The 21,529-nt window shown below is 47.3% G+C and overlaps 1 protein-coding gene across 1 annotated transcript in view; it reads right to left on the reverse strand.

Moving 5' to 3' along the window:
* The window catches only part of GNA12 (G protein subunit alpha 12), a 105,251-nt gene that overhangs the window by 55,793 nt on the left and 27,929 nt on the right, over positions 1 to 21,529 (reverse strand). Inside the window, exon 2 of the mRNA XM_045813238.2 lies at positions 4,887 to 5,102. Within this exon, the coding sequence (XP_045669194.1) occupies positions 4,887 to 5,102 (216 nt within the window). The remainder of the gene's footprint in view (positions 1 to 4,886; positions 5,103 to 21,529) is intronic.

The following is a 21,529-nucleotide window of genomic DNA, read 5'->3' on the forward strand; positions in this document are numbered from 1 at the left end:
TCAGGCTCCCTGCTCGGCGGGAGGCCTGCTTCTCCCTCTCCCACTCCCCCTGCTTGCATTCCCTCTCTCACTGCCTCTCTGTCAAATAAATAAATAAAATCTTAAAAAAAAAAAAAAAAAAAGAAAGAAATCAAGAAACCCCGTGCAGTCCACATAAACTTGCTCCTCTGAACCGACCCCTTAGTCCCACCTCCCAAAGCAAGAGTAAGGAAGACAGTCTCGAGAGAGCACAAGGCCCTGTCACTTGGAAGTGAGAACTGGAAGGCTCATCCACAATCCACATGAACGGTGTGTGCAGCACACCTACTGTGTGGTCGCCCCAGCCTCTGCACAAATGCCACGGGAAGGCACGTGAGGACTCCAACAGGAGACACCAAACTCCCAGGATTGCTGCCCAGTCCTCCTGCCAGAAAAGGCTACACCTGACCTGGAGAACACCAAGTTGTAAATGCAGCCGATCAGCCATGTCTCGGGAGCACGCTCTGAAAAGCCACAACTGGCTCCATTCATTCAGGGAGCTTAGCACCCAGTGATTTATCCTCACTGCTCCCCCGGCCTGTCTGGGGGCTGTAGGAGTCCGACGATGAAGATGAAGACCTCCCCCACCCCCGGCAGTAAATCTAGCCGGGAAGCTAGACTGGATTGGCCTGAACACAGGGGAGGGGGCAGAGCCACGGAAGGCACAGAGCAGCTCCTGGCTGCCCTCACCACCCCGCACGTCGTCTGCAGCACCCCCTCTGCCACCTCACTCCCAACCGTCCCCAGTGGTTCATTCTACCTCATCTTTACACATCTCCAAAAACATCTCCCCTGACTGCTACCTGCCAGGTTAGAATTGCCTCTTTTCTCCCTTTAACCCTAATGTAGCCTGCATACTCCTCTATTATATTTCTCCACACATTTTACTGCTATCATTTGTTTGCACACCAGCTTTCAAATAAGTGGGCCTCGACTTCAGCACAGGGCCTGGCACGCAGAACGGGCTGCAAGCACACCCGCCGCGGGCCCGGCGAGGATTACGATGCGCAAACCTGTGGGCGCTGTGTGGGCAACAGTTACGCACAGAAGACAGCGGGCACACCTGTGCTGTACTGTTCTGATGAACGAGACCCTAAATTCAAAGGTATAACAGAAAGCAGACAAACTGGAAATATTATCCATATTCGGTATTACAAGCAGATTAATTAGTTCATAATTTGCAAGACACGTTTTAAAAATCCCAAATTCTCGGGGCACCTGGGTGGCACAGTCGTTGAGTGTCTGCCTTCGGCTGAGGGCGTGATCCCGGTGTTATGGGATCGAGCCCCACATCGGCTCTTCCGCTGGGAGCCTGCTTCTTCCTCTCCCACTCCCCCTGCTTGTGTTCCCTCTCTCGCTGGCTGTCTCTATCTCTGTCAAATAAATAAATAAAATCTTTAAAAAAAAATCCCAAATTCTCTTTTATTAGCAAAAGGCCATAGAAGTAGACGATATTTATGTTCATTACACCTACGAGAAAAACCTCTCAGTTTAGCATCTTGCTATGTCTTACTTAAATGCGTTTTGAAAGATAAGGTCTAACACAGTACGGTGATCTTCCTTTCTTTTCTCTGAGCCGCGGAGGTTGTACCGAATTCTGTGTATGATGGCAGTCGGCATCTGCAAACACAAGGGCATGGCCATCTCCTCTCCGGAGCGGGAAGAACCCCGCCCTGCTCACCACCCAGGAGAAAGGGCCCTCACAAGGCAGTCACCAGACTCGGCCTTCTTCTTCCCCTTTCTGTTTCTGCCTGGAATGGCGATGAAACCCAGAGAGCAGAGGGAACAAGAAAAAAATCTAACACCTGGCTGACAGCAATTCCCAAAGCTACTGGATCTCTCCACTGAGAGACGGTCAAAGGCTTGTCACCCGGGGAGGAAAGAAAAAGCAAAACACAAGTTGATGAAGCATCACCCTGGAAAGGTTTTGACACTAAGAGAAAGATCCACAGAGAGGAGAGACCAGGGTCGGGCTGCAGACGGGGGAGGGGAGGGCCGATCATGCTGCATGACAATGCTTACGCCTCTCGGCTGGCGGTAACCGCACGCCTTGGCAACGAGGACTAGGATGGCCTACTGTCTACCTATTTCAGGAAAATGCTCTCATTTTTTAAAATAAAAGGAAACATATGGGAAAGTACAAAGTATGAGAATAACAAACACCCATGTACCTACTACCCAATGAACCAAACCCACTGTCACTGTTGCCCTCGATTAGGACAGTCCTGAAGGATACACAGCTCCCTGGAATGGCACACCTCCCAGGCACTGGGTCTTCAGAGAGGCCGGCTGTGGGGCGCACAAGACGGAAACAGAGGGACCGATACCCATCTTCCGGCAGCCTTACCCGAACCCCATGCCAAGGTCAGGTCTAGAGTAAAGGCTCTCGGGGATGGGCTCATGGTTGGTCTTCTCACTGGTGTATCCCCAGCACGTTACACAGTGTCCAGCATACAGAAAGTGCTCCATAAATGTTGGATGAATGAATGGAGAAACAAACAGACTGGCTTCTGAGGCCCGAGTTCCTCATGGTAGTAGCTAAGACAACACGGCCTTGAGCGACCATAACCTCTCCAGCTTATCTCCCTGTCTGGACCAGCACGAGGCCTTGACTTACTCGGCTGGGAGGTCCCTTCCAGCTCGAGGACACTGCATGCAACGGCGCAAGCAGACAGAAGGTGGGCAAAACCGCCCCAGCACACCACCCTCCTAGACCGAACGCTTACTCAACACGAGTTGTAAATAATCAGCTCTGATGTTTGCAGTTGCTTCTTTGGTGAATTCTCAGTTGGTGGTAACGATTTCTGCCTTCTCTCTCAGAAAGACTTACACCCCAAATTCACACTTCGATACTGTATTCCCTGGTTGTTTCTGATATTCCTGCCCTTTAGGAGATTAAGATTTCCTTTCCGTGACAACCACACCCTCTCATTCTTTGAACTAACTCTTCCACCTTAATTTTAAAAGTTAACTTGAAAAAGACTGCGAAGAAAGCGTTATAAAAATGTCACCTGTAAGACCCACCAGTGGATATTAAAACGAGTGGGCCAGAGCTTGAGGAGAAACAGGATATCTGCATCGTCTCCAAATACTCAATAGTACTGAGAGCGAGAGTAACTTTACAGCAGAGAGCCTTGGCAGGCATGGCCTTCCCTGAGCGCTGCAGGCTCACGTCAACGTCACCAGGAGCTAAACCCCAGAAAGGATGCTCTCAGTGGGCACTCCATCCCTTCTGCAGTTGTCCTACCAAAACATGCATCATCTCATTCTAATGATGAGTAAATACCAGACAAATCCAAATAGGGACACGCCACAAGATAACTGACCAGTACTCTCTAAGTGTCGAGGTCATGGAAACCAATAAAAGACGGAGGACAGTCACGGACTGGAGACTGAGAAGAGTGATGACCAAGGCCGCGCAGGGTCCGGAGCCAGATCCTGGCACATGGGAAAGCCCCTCAAGGGAAAACAGTGAGACGGGAGTAGGGTCTGTCTCTTCATTCACGGGGTGGCATCAACACCTATCTCCTGGCGCTGATTACTATGCCTCTGTAAGAGGTCAGTCTCGGGCGAGATGGGGTGGAGAGCATATGGAAACTGAATGGAAAAAATGACCAGGGAGACCACCTGCAGGACCTCTCCAACACAAATCACTCGTTAGAAAAAACTGGCAAAATCATGAATAGGCATAGCCCAGAAAACACATGTAGCTAATCAACACCATCAGGGGAATTTTGGTGAACCCATAAGGAGATACTATTACAATTTTTAAAGTCGGGTAACACTCTGTATCAGCAAGGATGACAGCAACAGGGACTCTCTGGTATGACCGCTCTGGAAAATGATCAGACAGATCATGTCTATTTGGAGGTCTATGTGCCCGATGACCGAGCAGTCCTGCTCAGATGGGACACGTCCCAAAGAAACCCCTGCACACGTGCGTCGGAAGACGCACAAGAAAGGCCAGAGCACGCAGATGAGAGAATGGACCTCGCCCCCGCCCCCTCAATTTATTCCCGCGGTGGAACACAGGAACTCAGTGAAAACGAGGGAACCACGGCCACACTAGCAGTACACATCAGTCTCAAACCTGCAGGTCACAGAAGAATATGTACAGTATGAAACCATTTATATCAAGTTTGAAAATAGAGAAAACTGAAAAGTACGTGTTACGGCAAAACTGTCAAGAAAGGAGGGGACTGATGCCTCCAAACTCGGGGTCCCAGCTCCCAGAGGTGGAGAGTGTGACAGTCCCGGGTGCTTGGAGCCCCCAGGTGTGTGCGGGCACAGCTGTGCCAGTGACAGCAGAAACCAGATACTTGGTCTATGGCAAATGGAGGATAGCGAGATAAAGCCATAATGCAAACAGGCATATCTTAAATGAATCCAAATGACAGAGACAACCAGGCATTTTGAAACTTTCAGACTTTAAAATTGAAGGAGAGAATTGGAAAAGAGCAACTGGGAAAGCTCAGATTAGCTCCTAAAGTGCTGATTTGGAACAGTCATGACCGGCCAGCCGGGAGCCGCACGGTACAAGCTGCGAAGTGATTCGAAGGAGATAGTAGTTTCCTACTATGAACAAGGCCTAAACACTTCAAGCTCTGCGAGTGACACTCACTTTTAGTATTTTAAGAACCCTTTGCACTCCTTGAACAGAACACCGACTCAGCCAGACTGAATTCATGTCGCCCCTCTTAAACCACTTAATGGCTTGATTTGCCTGTTACGTGTTTTTGTTGTTGAATATTAGGATTTACAGCAATGTGCAGCTTGCTGGTACTTTGACAGTTTTGAAGGAATCTCTACTGAAGGTCCAATCGGCCACGTAAACCATGACCGTGCCACCCGAGGGCCGGCGCACTTACCAGCTGGAACTCGCTCCTCCGGCTGAAAGCCTCCCTGATGCCGGAGTCCCTCCAGAGAGCGCTCAGAGCGGGGACGTACAGCTGGAAGGTGGCGGGCTCCACAGGCAGCCCCGCCTTGTTCTCAAAGGCCAGGAGGAACATGCCGTGCTTCTCATTTTCCGAATACTGCCACGGAATGCCAAGCTTGTCCCGTGCATCGACAAGCACCCTTGAGCCCTGCAAGATGAAAGACACAGAAAGGGTTTAATTTGTGCTCCCAAGATGACCTCACAACAGAGAGCCTCAGCACGGGCATCGACTGTCATCAGGCAGGAAACTCCCAGGCTATATCCACCAGGACCTGTCCCTTGGTTCGCTTCGTGCAGGCACCCTGGTCTCAACTCGCTGAAACCTGGCAGCTCCTTGATACCAGGAGGACACAATGCCTCTTTCAGCTTCAAGAGTGCCCAGCAGTCAGGAGACAGGACAAAACCGAAATGCACCACAAGCAGAGTGGCCTGCCGCCCCCGAAACAGGAACTAGAGGGGGGGCACATCCTCGATTTAATGCCACCCCTCCTAGTGATGATAAGAAACTTTTCATTATTATTTTTAAAAGATTTTATTTATTTATTTTGAGAGAGTGCGCGTGCGGGCGCGTGCGCGAGAGAGCAGGAACAGAGTGGAGGGGCAGAGGGAGAGGGAGAAACAGGTTCCCTGCAGAGCAGGGGGCCCGACACCGGACCCTGAGATCATGACCTGAGCGGAAGGCCGACGCTTCACCGACTGAGCCACCCAGGCGCCCACTGTTTTCATTATTTTGCTTCCTCACTGTTAAAGTATTTCCGGCCCCTTTCTTACCCCCGAGACGGGGGGCCAAGGGGATGGAGAAATGCGTTAAGTACAGGAGCGGAGGGGTCCGGGCTACGGGAGATACAGCCCGACCGGGAAGTAGGTCCAGGTCATCATTCTTAGGCTCGTGCTTCTGAATTAGCAATACTGTATCTAAGCCAGTTTCTGAGTTCTGAGGGGACCCAGTGAACACTGCGGTGGGCAAAGAGCAGCAGGGGGCCTGTCTGGAAAAGCCCTCACAGGCTCAGAGTGGTCTGGCAGGACCCCGAACGACCGGGAGCCGTAACTCACCCCTTGGCACAGAGAACACCAGGACCTCACTGCCCACTTGGCACTTGCTTTTAAAAAAAATAACAGCTTTATTGGATATAAGTCACATAACATACAATCCCCTCATTTAAAGCGTACAACTCAGTGGTTTTAAGTTGGCAGTTTCCCTAAAGTGTTTCGCTTCCAACACTTGGGTCAGAGCAGACTCATCAGCTCTGCCTTCCTTGTATCTCTGCTGCAGCGTCGGTCTGGTGCCTACAACTTCCATTTCTGCCCGGAACCACTGAGTCGAACGGTAACGGGGACAAAGAACAGTAGCTACAATGTCTCCTCCAGGCCCAGCAGACCGGGACTGCTGGTGAGAGGTGCTCCTGTGACCTCCCTCCTCAGGGCCCACGTGCATCTGACGCTGGTACTGATCCACAAACATGTGTTCAATGCTTATTCCGGGAAAAGCACGAGTGCGGCACTGCAGGTAAACAACATGTTTATGAAGCAGAGTCTCCTCTCCAGAAACTCGGAATCGAGCTAGAGAGAAAGACCTAGGAATTAAAAAAAAATTAATATCCATTCATGATAAAAACACTCAGAAAACTAGGAATAGAGAACTTCGCTAACTTCACAAACATGGACAAGAACTTACAGCTGAATCCTTTCCTCTAAAACTGGGAACAAAACAAGGATGCCACTTTCGGCAGTGCCAATCAACATGGTACTGGTAGTTCTAGCCAGTACGGTAAGGTAAAGAAAAGAAATAGAGGCGCCTGGGTTAGCGCAGTCGTTAAGCGTCTGCCTTTGGCTCAGGGCATGATCCTGGTGTTCTGGGATCGAGTCCCACATTGGACTCCTCTGGTGGGAGCCTGCTTCTTCCTCTCCCACTCCCCTGCTGTGTTCCCTCTCTCACTGGCTGTCTGTCACATAAATAAATAAAATCTTAAAAAAAAAAAAAAAGAAAAGAAATAGAAGGCATAAAGATCAGAGACAGAAAAAATAGAACTAAGCCTATCTTCAGATGAAATGAAATGATGCCTATGTAGAAAATCCCAAGGAATCTACCAAAAAAGCCTCCTAGAAGTCAAGTGAACTCATTCAGCAAGGTCACTGGATGTAAAAATCAACCCACAGAAGTCAATTGTCCTCTAGCAATGAACATGCAGAAACTGAAATTTAAAATGCAATATTATTAGCAATCACTAAAAAAGTATAAATCTTATAAAACATGTACAGGACTTTTTGTTGAATATAAACTGTTGATGAAAGAAATCAAAGTAAACCTACTAAGTGGGGGAACATACCATGTTCATGGATTGGAAGCTTTAAAATAGTAATGACATCAATTCTCTCTAAATTGATAAAGAAGTCTAACACAATTTCTATAACATCCCAGCAAGATCCCACGGATATGGATATGGTGTGTGCTGCAGATGTGTGTGTGTGTACATTATATATATATTTATGGAATACATGGGATACATGGAAAATTTATGGAAAGGTGCTAGATTAGCTAAAACAATTTAGAAAAACTAAGTGAAAGGAATCACTCTACCCAATTTCAACAGTTACTATACAGCTACACTAATCAAGACTGTGTGGATTTGGTGAAGGAACAGACACATGTGTCGACTGAACATAGGTGAGAACCCAAAGGTGCTTCTACACAAGTGTGGCCTGTTGACTTTCCTAAGGATCCAAAAGCAATTACACAGATGAAGAATAACCTTTTGAACAAAGGACGCTGGAGCAATTGGACAACCACAGGCAAAGGAAAAAAGAACCTTCACCCAAACCTCAGATCTTAAACAGAATTAACTCCAAATGTAAAACTACAGCATGGGAGAAAATGTTCAGGGTCCACAGCTTGGTGAACAGTGCTCAGGACACAAAATGCATGATTTATAAAAGAAAGATATCAATAAATTGGATTTCATCAAAATCAAAACTCTGTTCTGCTAAAGACTCTCTTAAGAGGCTAAAAAAAAAAAAAAAGAACAACAACAAAAAGAAGCTGAAAAGATGCTCTGTGGACTAGGAGGCAATACTTCTCCAACACATCTCTAATGAAGGAGTCCTATCTAGAATATATAAAGGACACTTAAAACTCAACAGCTTGTGGGGCGCCTCGGTGGCTCAGTCGTTAAGCGTCTGCCTTCGGCTCAGGGCGTGATCCCGGCGTTCTGGGATCGAGCCCCACATCGAGCCCCACATCGGGCTCCTCCGCTGGGAGCCTGCTTCTTCCTTTCCCACTCCTCCCACTCTCTCGCTGGCTGTCTCTCTCCGTCAAATGAATAAATAAAAATCTTAAAAAAAAAAAAAAACCAAAAAACAAAAAACAAAAAACCTCAACAGCTCGAAAAACAATCCAGTTAGAAAATGGGCAGAAGACATGAAGAGACCTTGCACCAGAGAGCACACGCAGACAGCAAGTAAGGAGGTGAGGGCGAAGCAGGTTAAAATCTCGGCAAGATACCACTGCCCACTATTAAAACAGCTAAAACACACAAAACCAGTGAGGACACCAAATGGGGCTGAGGATGCAGAGAGATTTGCTGTCCAATGCACAGCTGGTGGGGGTGCGAGATGGCACAGCCATTCTGGAAAATGGTTTTCCAGTTTCTTAAAAAATTAAACATATACTTATCATATAATCCAGCAATCTCACTCCTGGGCGTTGAACCCAGAGAAATGGGAGTTCACGTCCTCACAAAAACCGGTGCAAGAATGTCCAGAGCAGCTTCAACCCTAAAAACCTCGAAGTCCCTCAGCAGAGAGATGCTCACACACTGTGGGGGCCGCCATGCTATGCAATAGGACTCGGCAGTAAAAGGGAACAAACACTTGATTCATGCAACATCCTGGATGGATCTCAGAATTATGCAGAGTAAAAAAAGGCAATCTCAAAAGGTCACATACTCTGTGGTTCTGTTTATACAATATTCTTGAAGTGACAAAGTCACAAAGATAGAATGCGAATTAGCAGCTGCCAGGGATCGGGGACGGCAGAGGGAGCAGGAAGGCGGTGACTGTGCCAGGGTAGCTGGAGGATCTTGAAGGTGATGGAGCTGAGCTGTGTTGGTTACACAGACTCTCACATGGGAGAGCACGTCACAGACCCTCTCTCTCTCTCTCTCTCTCTCTCTCACACACACACACACACACACACACACACACACACACACACACACACACAACCAGTGTCAATTTCCTGGTGGTGAGCGTGCACTGCAGTCCTAGAAAATGTAACCACTGGGGGAAATTGTGTGATACCTCTCCCTATTATCTTCACATGTTCCTGAGAACCTATAATTATTTCAAAAAACGTTCCAACTTCGTGGTGTGGAAAGGGAAGGTTTATTAGGGGTCAGTAGGGAAAGCAAGATGGATGGGTCTCAAAGCGAGCTTATGAAGTGCAGGTGAATGTCAGCGAGTAGCAACAGTGGATTAGAACCCACCCAGTGGGGAAACAGGACTTGAATAAGTCCTCAGCTCTCCTGCCTCTGGGTCCTTCCCATCTCCCCACTTTCTCTGACAACTTCACACCAAACTCCCGTCTGCCCAAAAGGACAATATTGAAAAGCTTCAAGAACCCAAGAAAACAAAGATTTTCATGTTCTCCACATGCTGCACAACAAAAAAATACCTGCATACAGAGAAGGTAGAAGAGATCTCTCCGCGGAGATTCTTGGCACAGGGTCACAGCATGTTTGTGCAAATCAGACAAAGCTCCCCACCACCCAGGCACAGGAAGCGCCTCACCCATCAAAGGAGATGGGTCAGGATCTCAGCCCAGCCCCAGCCCCAGCTCCAAGTCAGGCAACCAACCCACCTACCATTCCTGACGGCCCAGCACGCACGAGTCACACTCAGCAAATTCGGTCTGACACACCAGCTATCTTTTCAGTGCTCTTTTCACACATGAAAAAAGTTCAGCTTCACCAGGAGCACCTCCTCACTCACAAGGGAAATTGAGCCTCTGCTCTCTGGGGAGTTTCGTTTTTATAGGTCAGAGATGAAGGCAGGAATCGAAACGGACTTAGAAGACAGAGTGATCATTTCCAAGCCTGCTTTCAACACTGCACAAACCAGGCCTTCCCTAATTATTGGGGTGAACACAGGTTCGACTTAGAAGAGCCTGGTCTATGCAAAAGCAGACTGTGTTCCCACTGAGCACACTGCCACCCAGGCAAGCTTGGGACCGGTCCAAATTAACTGCTCCCAAACATGAAGAAAAGGCTCCTTCTTCTCTTTTTAAAAATCCAGGGAAATTGACAAAACTGATGAACTTTGAAATATACCAGTTAGCTATGGTCCATTTTCTGTATCTTAGTCTCTTTATTTGGAGGGAAAAAAGCATCAGGAAAAAAGAGGTCCGTCTTGCCTTTTTAAATTTATCCTAGTGAAAAACTACTCTCTGCCAACGTTGTTCTGAACACCCAAAACCAAGATAAAGGAGAGGTTTCTACTTTGGGACATCTGCCTAAAATAAGAGTCTTCTTTTTCTTGCTTTTTTGAGAGAGCATAAAATCTTGGAAATGTTTTATCCACTGTACCTTGGCAGGACTGAGAGCTACACGGGTTCACCATCACTATATAGAGCTGCTGATGTCTTAAAAGAAAGACACAACTATACAGCAGGCATACTACAATAATAAAACACCTTGCCTCATTCTTTTGTAATAAAAAGACCTATTTCCTGAAACACAAAGCCCAGAAAACCCTAAAATCCATATACATTCAGAAAAAAAAGAAAAAATTAAGGCAGAAGATAATTTGCTTGTCTCATTAATAGCTTTAAAGAGAGCTCTTCTTTCAGTAACAATGTTACGAAGTATTAATTTTTTGAGAACCATACATCTTATCCAGTTACCCAAATATGAACAGTTAAAGTCTTAGGCAGTTTGGTGACTTCATCTCGATACTATGTAACACTTTAGACTGTTCAAAGAGCACATTTTTAAGACGACTTATAAATCCAGCAATTTAAACTTCTAGTCAAAGAATAGATTCCCTGTCTGCTGGGGATGTAGATTTGGGGGGTTTTCAGCTTTACTGGATGGAGACCAAAACTTGCAAATCCTGTTATCTCATTTCAAAATAAATGTTGTTAGTTTAGCCCCTAATCAAACCAAATCTTTTCAGTCATTCCTTACTAAAATCTTCCCACAGTAAATACTAAAGCTGAGATAGATCTAAAATGCTAGTAGATCAAATCAGCTTTTTCTAGAGAATGAAACAGTGACATTAAGAACATGTCAAGGTTTAGAATGTTCGCCCAATCAGATAACCGCATATCTACTCAGAAAGCTCTTTTTTTAATATTATTTTTTTTAAACCCACTAGGGCCGAGTTGTTTGCCTTTGGCCACCATCCAAATAAAAGAAATGTTGCCAGAAATGTAAACAGGATACATTTCTTTAAGTTAATGAGTCCAGCAAGCAAAGGCAGATGGCTCCTCTTAGTTTCTCTCTGAAACTGAAGTGGAGGACAGCTTCTAATGGAGAGGTCAGAGAACAAGTGAGAAGGGGACGCAGCAAGCAGACAGCCCGGTCCTCAGAGCGCCACTACTTTCAGGACAGAAACAAGGGCCTCCTGGGCCAGTCCCCTCCCCCACTTGCCTCCCCATGGGAGCTGCTGGAAACAAATGCACTAACAGAACAGGCTCTTTGCTGCTTTCGCTGCTCTGGGAAAGCACCTCCGGAGTTCTACACTGTGACGGTCCCTCAGGCAAAGATGAGTGCCAGGGAAGGAGGGGTGGGCACAAAGGTGGTAAACGTGGTGCCTGCCCTGACAGCTTTCAGTACACAGAAGCAGCACAGAGCACTGGGTGCGTAGGCCACAGAGAAACACCATAATCAGAGGCAGGAGAAGGTCGCGGGGCACTAGCCACTACCGGGGAGAGGAGCAGGCTGAGAGCTGCGAGGTGGGGGAATTTACTCCGCGGGAGCAGGAAAGGATCAGGGGTCTGGAAAGCAGCAGCTGCCCGCAGACTCAGTGGTGGGAGGGAGCCAGTGCAGGTGTGCGTGGGGGGGGGGGCAGTCAGAAGCAAACTCCCCCCCCCCCCATGATGAGAGCTAACAGCAAGAGAAAGAAGTCACTGAATGTGGGGAGCGGAGGCAAGAGGAGAGAGCGCACAACCAGACCACCAACCAGCTCTCCCCGTCTGGCTCGGGAAGGGGGAGATCTGGGTAAGTTTTAGACAAATTAAATTTAATAGGACAGCAGGAAAGCCAAGGCAACACTTGGAGGAAATGGAACTGTAAGAAAACGCTGGGTTTAGGAAGTGTTGGGGAGAAGCAAACGGTCAATCATGAACTTTCTCTGGGTCCCCAGGAAAGGCTGGTGCTCCTAAAAGCTAAAAAATAAATAAATAAACAAGGAATTCAACATCAGTTCAGAATTCCTCAGATCTCCTCAAATGGAATGTGAAAATCCATGCTGAATGTCAGAACTCAAGAGCCGGCGGACTACAGACTTCTGAAGTCACCTCCCGGAGCCATGTAGGGAGCAACTTCTCCTCTTCTCTTTCAAGTGGCAGGCTCTAAACCCTGGAGTCTGCTTGGACTAAACATCCACTAAATGTTATAAAGACAAACAGTGACCCAAGGGGGAACCAAGCCTTCCTGTCAAGTACAGTAAATAATAAAGACATTTGAGAATACATAAATACAAAGTATCGTTCCAAGGGGGGAGAAATCCCATAAACACTACACACAGGTAACACAGCTTAATGTGCTAATTCAGTGTTTTCAAAATTCAAGTCACGACCCACACAGTGAAATAATGTAGTGAACTTTTAAAAAAAACGAAGTAGAACATGGTGGTAAATAGCTGAGTAACTTGTAAACAGCAGCAGCAAGTGTCTCATAGAAACTCTGCATTGGGGGCGCCTGGGTGGCTCATTTGGTGGGGCGTCTGACTCTTGATCTCACGGTCCACGGCCGTGAATGCGGGCCCTGTGTGGGGCTCCATGCGGCGTGTAGAGCCTACTTAAAACAAAAAATTCTGTTTTAAAGCAAGATCTGTATACACAGGGAGAGATATATACACAGACGGATGTGTCTGTGTATGTCCAGGCACCCGCACACCACCCACAGTGCAGGGTCATCTTGGACAGCAAGGTGAGGTCTGGGAACACATCTCACAATTTTTCTACCCTGTAGACACCGGTCAGGACAAGCAGTTAAGATGGGCTGCAGAAAGACCGCCTCTTGACTTGTCCTGAGGTCAGATGTGTGACGCGCACATCAGAATCCAGTCCTTGAATAACAGCCACTGCGTCCAGCCTGATCAAGCTCGGGGCCTTGGCACATTGTGGGAAAACAACAGTGCAGAGGTCAAAAAATGCTGTCTTTCCACAAATCCTTTAAATTCTGATCAGGGTGTCCAATGAGCAGATGCAGACATGCATCGAAGTCATGCTCTCCCAGCAATCCAGAGGCTGTCTCAGGGATGGTACATTAACATGTTACCATCGCTCCCAATAAAGTACTTGCCATGCGAACAATACTGTGTCAAGTGCGTAACATCCAGTAGCTCATTTCCGCTTTGTAACACTGTAAGGTGAGCAGTATTGTACCCATTTTACAGATGAGAAAAACTGAAGTCAGTCACATAGCCAGGTAAGTGTGATTCTGTGGCTCTACAGCTGGTATTTCTTACCTATATTCTATTCCTCCACGGGTTTATCAGGGAAGTGAAGGCACAAGGAAAGGCAGGAGGCAGAAGTTGTCTGTCTGCTTCCTGTCTTTCACACAGCTGACAGCAAGCCTGAGACTACAACCAGATCTGAGTTGACCTTTGAGGACCCGACATTACTGATATTCTCTATAAGATTTTTTTTAAAAACAGTAATTAAAATCTAGAAGCATGGGATATACTTACACCTGGTTAAGTCATAGAAAATTTACAGAGTTCAGATCATACTTCAATCTGCAAATAGTAAGAACCTTTCACTCATGTAAATGACCTTAGCAGCACAGAATTAGAACATTCGATGGCTGCTCTGTCCAACACAGAGGTCCTTGGCTGCCCGTGACTACTGAGCGGTGGAGAGTGACCAGTCTGAATTGAGATGTGTTAAAAATACATACTGGCTCTCAAAGATTTAGTATGAAAAATAAAAGTTAATATCTTTTAGTATTTAATATTGATCATATGTTGAAATCATAATGTTTTGATATTTTGGGTTATCAAATTATATTAATTTTGTTTTACCTTTCTTAGCGTGGCTAATTTAAAGTACGTATGTGGCTCGCATTACATTTCTGTTGGACTGATCCCTGTATGGGAACATTGCTTAAGATGGAATTTGTTTCCTTCTGATTACAAAAATATTTTGGGCGTAGAGAACAGAGGAAACATAGAAATGCACTAAGAAGAAAATTAAGTCCTCAAGAATATTACTATTTAGAAATGATTGTTGTTAATGAAGAATATTATCGGTATTGTTCTTCACAGAATTCTCCTTGTGGATGTTTGTATAAACGTCTTATAAATCTTCAAAAACATTTCTAGCGATGTATCGAAACGTTTCCCCACGTCACTAACGGTTTCAAACCCTCAGGATTTGTAACTGCTGGGTAGTAATCCCACCTGTGGGGCTATAATTAAACAGATCCTCTTTGCTGAACATCTGAGTTGTTTCCAAAGCATGGAAAGCATGAACTACAAGGCCGGGAGTTCCCCAGATGGGCCCATCTGCACGTACCTGACTACTGTCTTGTGACAGATGCCTCGAAGCCGATGATGCAATTGCTGGGTCAAAAACCATGCACACATTTTTGAGGCTTCTGATAAGGATGACGAAACTGCTCTCCAGAAAGGCTGTACCAATCTACACATTTTATAGCTGGTAACTTTTCATTGTCCTAAAACTGATTTTTTAATTGGTCTGTTTGGCTTGTTAAAATTGTCCTACAATAATATTTAACCAGTCACATCCTCAAACCATAGCTCCAAGGGAAATCTCAAACATTACCAACTGGGATGAAGCCAACTTATGGGGCACCTGGGTGACTCAGTCGGTCAAGCATCTGGCTCTTGATTTCAGCTCAGGTCATGATCTCAGGGTCGTGAGATCCAAGCCGCATGTTGGGCTGTGTGCTGAGCACAGCTTGCTGGAGATTCTCTCTCTCCCGCTCCCTCTGCCCCTCTACCCACTCATGCTCTCTCTCTAAAATAAATACATCTTTAAAAAAAAAATGAAAAAGAAAAAGAAAAAAATGAAGCAAATGTAAACACACACATACTGACAACCCAAAGTCAGGGAAAATAGAAAAGTAATAGACATTTAGCTTCTATACTTCAAATAAGCTTTCATAGAAGCAATTTTTCCTCCAAGTCCTATTAATAATAAAACATGAATAATAAGCCAAATAAATCAAATGATGAATAAAAGTGAGTTAATTAAAAAGAGATAAAATCAGGAAGTAACCCTTAATAAAAATGCTTGAATTTCTAAAGTCTCTCACTTTCGAACAGAGAATGAAGATCGGCCAGTACTTCCGGTAAAGCATCTTGCATGAAGGCAGAGAGAAGATGCAAAACCTTTAGCCTGATATCTTAGAAGTTTCCCAATCAGGAGAGTCTTGAATTTGATGGGAGAGTGAATGTCAATTCTTATCTGTCCAGACAGAAATCCCTCGAAATAGTGAGGCATTAAGATAAAGTGTAAGAGGCAGAAAAACTGCCTGGACAGCACAGCCGCCTACTGATGGTTTTCATTCCTCTCTCCGAAGCTATCCAATGGCAAGTCTGAGGTTGGCTGTAAGACTAACTGGTGAAAAGGGAAAAGAAGGTAAAATTACTACTGCAGAACATAAGCAACACCAAAAATGCAGGCGGATGTGTCAGTAAATCCAAGAACAGCATGAGGCGGTCAGACTCCGGCCAAACTGCTGAGAAGCTTTCGGGTCGAGTCTCAGGCGCACCCACACCTGGGCAGTGGCGCGACAGGGGAGGCAGCTCCTGGCGCATCAGAGGGAGCTCCTGGAACATCGCAGACCTGGCTTCCTGGGCCCACGGAGGAGGTATGGTTAAACAAGGTCAAAGCACCTATGAGCCCTATTATTAGTCGGGCCCTGTCCTGCATTCCGGCGCTCCAGCTGCTACAAGGAGGCCCTGCTGTTGGGGCCACCGCGGTGTTCACTATGTGTTTCGTGAATCTGTGCACGCGTTTCCTACTGACTCATAGCCCACCACCTCCTTCTTCAGAGGCAGAAGCGGAGCTACTGTGCAGTGGTGTCCAGCACCGCACACAGAGCAGCACAGCTCCGTGGCAGGTTTGGTAGCTCGAGCTTTCTGCGAGCCTTCCGCCTACGGGAAAGTTCCCTCAGGGCCCTCTACAGGTCACGTCTGCAGGTGTCCTCGTCTAGTCGATCTTCAAAATAAGTCAGTTCATGGCACTCTTTGTTCAAACCCTACAAGAGTCCCTGTCTCATCAGAATAAGAGTCCAGGTCCTTCAAAAGGCCCAGAAGGTCCCACATGACCTGACCGTGTTGTTTCTCTGACTTCACTTCCTCCTCAGCTCTCCCTTTGGCTCCACTACAATCACACGTGGCCTCCGTGTTTCTGCCTCAGGGCCTTTGCACTTCCGGTTCCTGACGCTTGAAACCCTTTGGCCCCAGATATCCCCAGATTGCCTTAGATAATGCACTCCCTCAGCTCCTTCAATTCTTTACTCAAAGATCAGCCTTTTAGCAAGGCCTTCAGTTGGCCGTCTTATCTACGACGGTGACCTGCCACCCCGAGCCCACCGCTCCTGCCCCTTCCTCACCTTATATCTTTCTTTAGCACCAACCACTAGCTGACAAACGGACCCTGCGGTTTACTCATTCATCTTGTGTATTATCTTTCTCCTCCCACTGGACCAGAATGCCCTTGAGGGTGGGATCCTTGGTCTGTTTTGTTCACTCCTATATTCCCATTCCTGGGGCCTAGCACACAGTAGGTGGTCTACTTGTTGAGAGAACAAATGCCTGAATTTCAGGTTCATCATCTGCTAAACAAGGATAACCATCGTTTCTACCTCTAAGGGTAATGTGAGGACTACCTGAAGTGACATGTTTGTATACTAACAACTACATCTGTCTTATACCCACACTGATGAAATAGCACACAAACCAAACGTCATCAATCATTTCAATTTACTTCTCACTGGAAACCTGACCCCACCCGAGGAATCAGTATTGAGATTAATAAATTAATATTGGCTCATATATTACCTGAGAGTAATTTAGTTGTATAATGGGTCTGGAAATTCCTTTAAAAACTATCTCCTTTCTACACATCCAAGATAAAAAGCCAGTTTACAGGAAAAGTTCAACCAAAGAGACAGCTTAATTTACCGTAGCAAGTAAATTAAAACTGCAGTGTGACAGTTTAAATCAAAGAAATGCCCCACATCTGTGTATCATTTCTTTCCAAAACACACAAATGCTTTTATGATTAATAAGATACAAATAATTCTTTATTTAAAAGCATAACGCACTTGGAGCCGTCTTTCAGTGTTAGACCTACTTCCGACCAGCAGACCCAGCCCAGTGGTCCCTGGAAAGATGATAAGAACAAACAGGGAAGCAGGGCTCCAAGGAAGACGCCGTTCAACAGGGGATACTGAGGCCAGCAGCTCAGCCCTTTCAGACAGTACGCATAGAGGACCAGAAGCAATGGAGTCATTCGCATAGTCAGGAGAGGAGACTTCCTCTTCCAACAGCAAAAGGAGCTGACAATGTGGGCAAGAACACAGAGCTCCCGGATGCCCCAGCCTGAGGTCCCTGGGCTGGGCAGCAACGTCAGACCCAGAAAGGAAGTCCCGCTCCTACTCGTTGGGCCTGGCTGACCTGGCTCTGCAGCCGGCCACGAGCGCTCTCTGTCACAGCAGCCCTGCGGCACGGCGACTGTGCCCGGAGGCACAGCCACAGGTGTCAGGCCAGCTCATGCGGAAGACAAAGAGCAACAGAGCCAGCAGAACTCCAGTGAATCCGTGGTGGCACAGGGAACCCCAAGACAGATGAAAGTGTTTAAAAGGGATCGGAGAAGACACTTGCTGCTTGTTACTCAGATCGATTTTGTTAATGACCAGTAAAAGAACTCAGAGAAGAAACCGCCAAGTAAAATCAGTGTATCTGGAAGAGGACTGCCCATGCTCACAGGCTGGAGAGCTGTGAAGACGGGCTGTCAAACGAGGATTATTTCTACTGGACAGTGGGCCCCCTGTGAGCAACACCCGACCCCCTTCCATTGGGCAGCCTAAGGAAGGGCCTGCTGGGCCAGCACTGGGCATCGTCCTGGTTTCGGGCACTCAGCAACGTGCTCCTGCAGCACACACGGGAAGCAGGGGCTCCCTCCAGGTGGGTTCTGCTGACTATGTAAACACAGCCCAGCGGGCCGCAGCAAGCGCCCATGTCCACTTCTTAAAAAACACCACCCAGAGGGCGCCTGGGTGGCTCAGTTGGTTAAGCGTCTGGCCCTTGGTTTTGGCTCAGGCTGTGATCTCAGGGTCCTGGGATGGACCCCCACCCTGCGTCAGGCTCTGCACTGAGGCGGGTCTGCTTTCCCTCTCCCTCTGCCCCCTCTCCCCCGCTCACATTCATTCTTTCTCAAATAAATAAATAAATCTTAAAAAAAAGCACCCTCCATAAAGAACCAGGTAAAAAGTCACATACGGCTTCCATATAAAACCAAAGGAAATCTGACATTTAGCACAGAAAGCATTAGTTGTTTAGAGGTTGGAGGGAACCTCCCTGAAAGTTTCCCTAGTAATGCCACACTACAACTACGGGAGAGGTACTCCAAGCGAGTGTTAACTACAACCAGCAATTCAGACTGTTCTTCACCAGAAACCTGCAGACTAAGCTAATCCTTGTGCTACTAATTCCATGAAAAAAACAAAAAAACTATTTTTAGTTCTCAAGTAAGAGTATCTCCTTAAGGACACACATCTGCTTTTCCTCAAAATCATGATAAATCATTCAGGCAGTGTTTTCCTTAGCTTTCTTTCTTTTTCTTTTAAAGCTGCGAAGACACCAACACAGTCTTTAGACCTCCGTCATCTGCTGAAACTGGGTGACTTCACGCTCCCGTCGGACAGACCAAACTTCCCTGACTGCACTGCCAAAGCCACGTGAACACACCAAGGTTCACGGTGAACTTCCAAGTCCATCTAGATAACATGCGGGGTGGGGAGCACAGGAAAAGTCAAGCAACCCACCACAAAACCCGCCCGCACCTTTCACTAAGGATAAAACTGGTCAACAATTACAGTCATTTGGCATCTGTAGACGGATTTAAGGATAAATACAGCTGACTCCTACACAACGCGTGGGTTAGGGGTGCCCACCTTGTCCCCCTACACAGTTGAAAACCCATGTATAACTTTTGACTCCCCCAAAACTTGACTACTTCTGTTTGACTGGAAGCCTCAGGGAGAGCATAAACAGTCAATTAACACGTAATTTGCATATTCTATGTATTCCATACTATATTCTTACAATACAGTGAGCTGTAGAGAATATTAAGAAAATCATAAAGAAGGAAAAATACATGTACAGTGCTGTATTTACTAAAAAAATAACCCCACAAAACCATGTATAAGTGGACCCGTGCAGTCTAAACCTGCGTTATTCAAGGGTCAACTCACATACACAAAACCAGAAGTGAGTGACTTTTAAAATGTAATTACTTCATCTCCAATAAGAAGAGGTTACAGCTTACATTTTTTTTTTTTTTAGCTCGAAGATGAAACAGTTTCAAAATTGTAAAGATTTATCAGCTTTGATGAAGCAGAATGCTCTTTCTCAGCAGGACCGGGTTTTTGACGGGTTGAACTATTTAACAAGCACGTGAGGACGTATGCTCCCAGCACCCGTTTCTTCAGGTAGCCCCTCCCAGCCCGTCCTGCTGCCTCTGCCCCCCTTCGCCCTGCAGAGGACACAGGGTGCCCTGTGGGTGCCGCTTGCTACAGGGGTTACCAGACACTAAGGACACTTGCTGTCCCTGCAAGTGAAGTACACTCGTGCCAAGAGACCAACTATACGTGCGGCCCCTCGAGAGGAAGACTCTGGGGATGAAATGACAGTCATTCAGGGAGAGCAGTAAGATGGGAAAAACCAACCAGGCCTGAAAGGTGGGGCAGAGCAGTGCGCAAGGGAAAAACAAGATGAAAATGCAGGCATCTGCCCGGTGTGAGGTGTAAGAGCAGAACTGGAAAATCAGGAGGCACTGGGATTAGTCACAAGACTGGGATTTGAGGCCACGGCTGTGTGGGCCTGTCTGCAAAGACTCGTGGACGAGCCGGGAGCAGCTCCGGAAGCAGTGCCTGGCCCCAGGCTGCTCTGGCTGGGCGCCGCACGGAGGCAGACGCAGCCCCGGGCCGCGGTGGCGGCTGCGGCGGCACTCAGCGTGCGTGTGCTCGGCCCAGCGGCAGACGCCGAGCTTCCGTCCGCTGTCCTGCTTCACGCAAGTCAACATCTGTCTCTACAAATCCCATAACCTCCACTAAGGACAACTCAACACATCAGAACAAAGACCCTCTCAATGTTGGTTCACAGATCAAGTTAGGGTCACAAGCCAAGACTCTCAGGGGAGTTCTTTTGCAAACATAAAGTCTTTATCCCAGAGTCACCTTCTCAGTGAGGCCTTACCCAACTATCCTATTTAAAACCACAACCCCCACCACAAAACTCCTTATCTCCTTTTCCTGCTTTTTCATGGCACAGAATTTCACAGAATTTCAAAGCAAGAAGGACCTCTAAAAGCTGCTGCATCAAATCACCCTCCAGAGAGGAATTCCTTATAAATACAGCTTTCTATCCATAAATGGTTATCAGCCTACGTTTGACAGGAAAAGGGTTCCTTGACTTACCCCGCAAACCCCGTAAGCACCTTCCTGTGCTGTGCGCCCCACCCCCCTTTCCCTCTCCCACAGAGTCCTCGGCTCACCTTTCCCTTGCTACGGCGCCCGGAAATGGCCTGTGTGCACCTGCGAGGCCACATGCTCTCAGCACAGTGCCTGTGATGCATCTGCCATTTTATGTCTACCGCCGAACACACAGTAGGCACGCTACAGCACGTACGGGTGACCAGGAATACATTTCTATCCTGTGACGGGCAATCCCCTCAGTCCAATTCAGGTCATCATCAAAGCCATCAGGTGCCAGCAGGTACCTGGGATATGGCAGAGACAAGACAGATGGACCACTGCCCTCCTGGAGCTTATGGGGAGGGAAAGGGGACAGACAAATCACAAGGCAACAGAGACAGAAGCGATCACTGCAGCCGAGCCCCGGGAGGGTAGGCCTGCTCTCCAGGCAGTAACGGATCTGCAGAGAGAATGGGGAAGGAGGCCACTGCCCACAGGGTTGTTGGGGAAGGCTGCTAAGGTGACAAGATGACCTTGAGCACAGGAAGGAGCCAGCCATGTGGTAAGTGGCAGGCTGAGCTTTCCTAGAGGAAGGGAAGCAAGGCCCTGAGCTTAGCAGTTTTGAAAAACTGAAACCAAACACCCGAGGGGCTGGAGCCTGGCCGACAAGGAGGGGGTGGGAGAA

The sequence above is a fragment of the Ursus americanus genome, chromosome 2, assembly GCF_024610735.1.
Source record: "Ursus americanus isolate L20-20 chromosome 2, mUrsAme1.1.p, whole genome shotgun sequence".
Lineage (NCBI taxonomy): Eukaryota > Metazoa > Chordata > Mammalia > Carnivora > Ursidae > Ursus > Ursus americanus.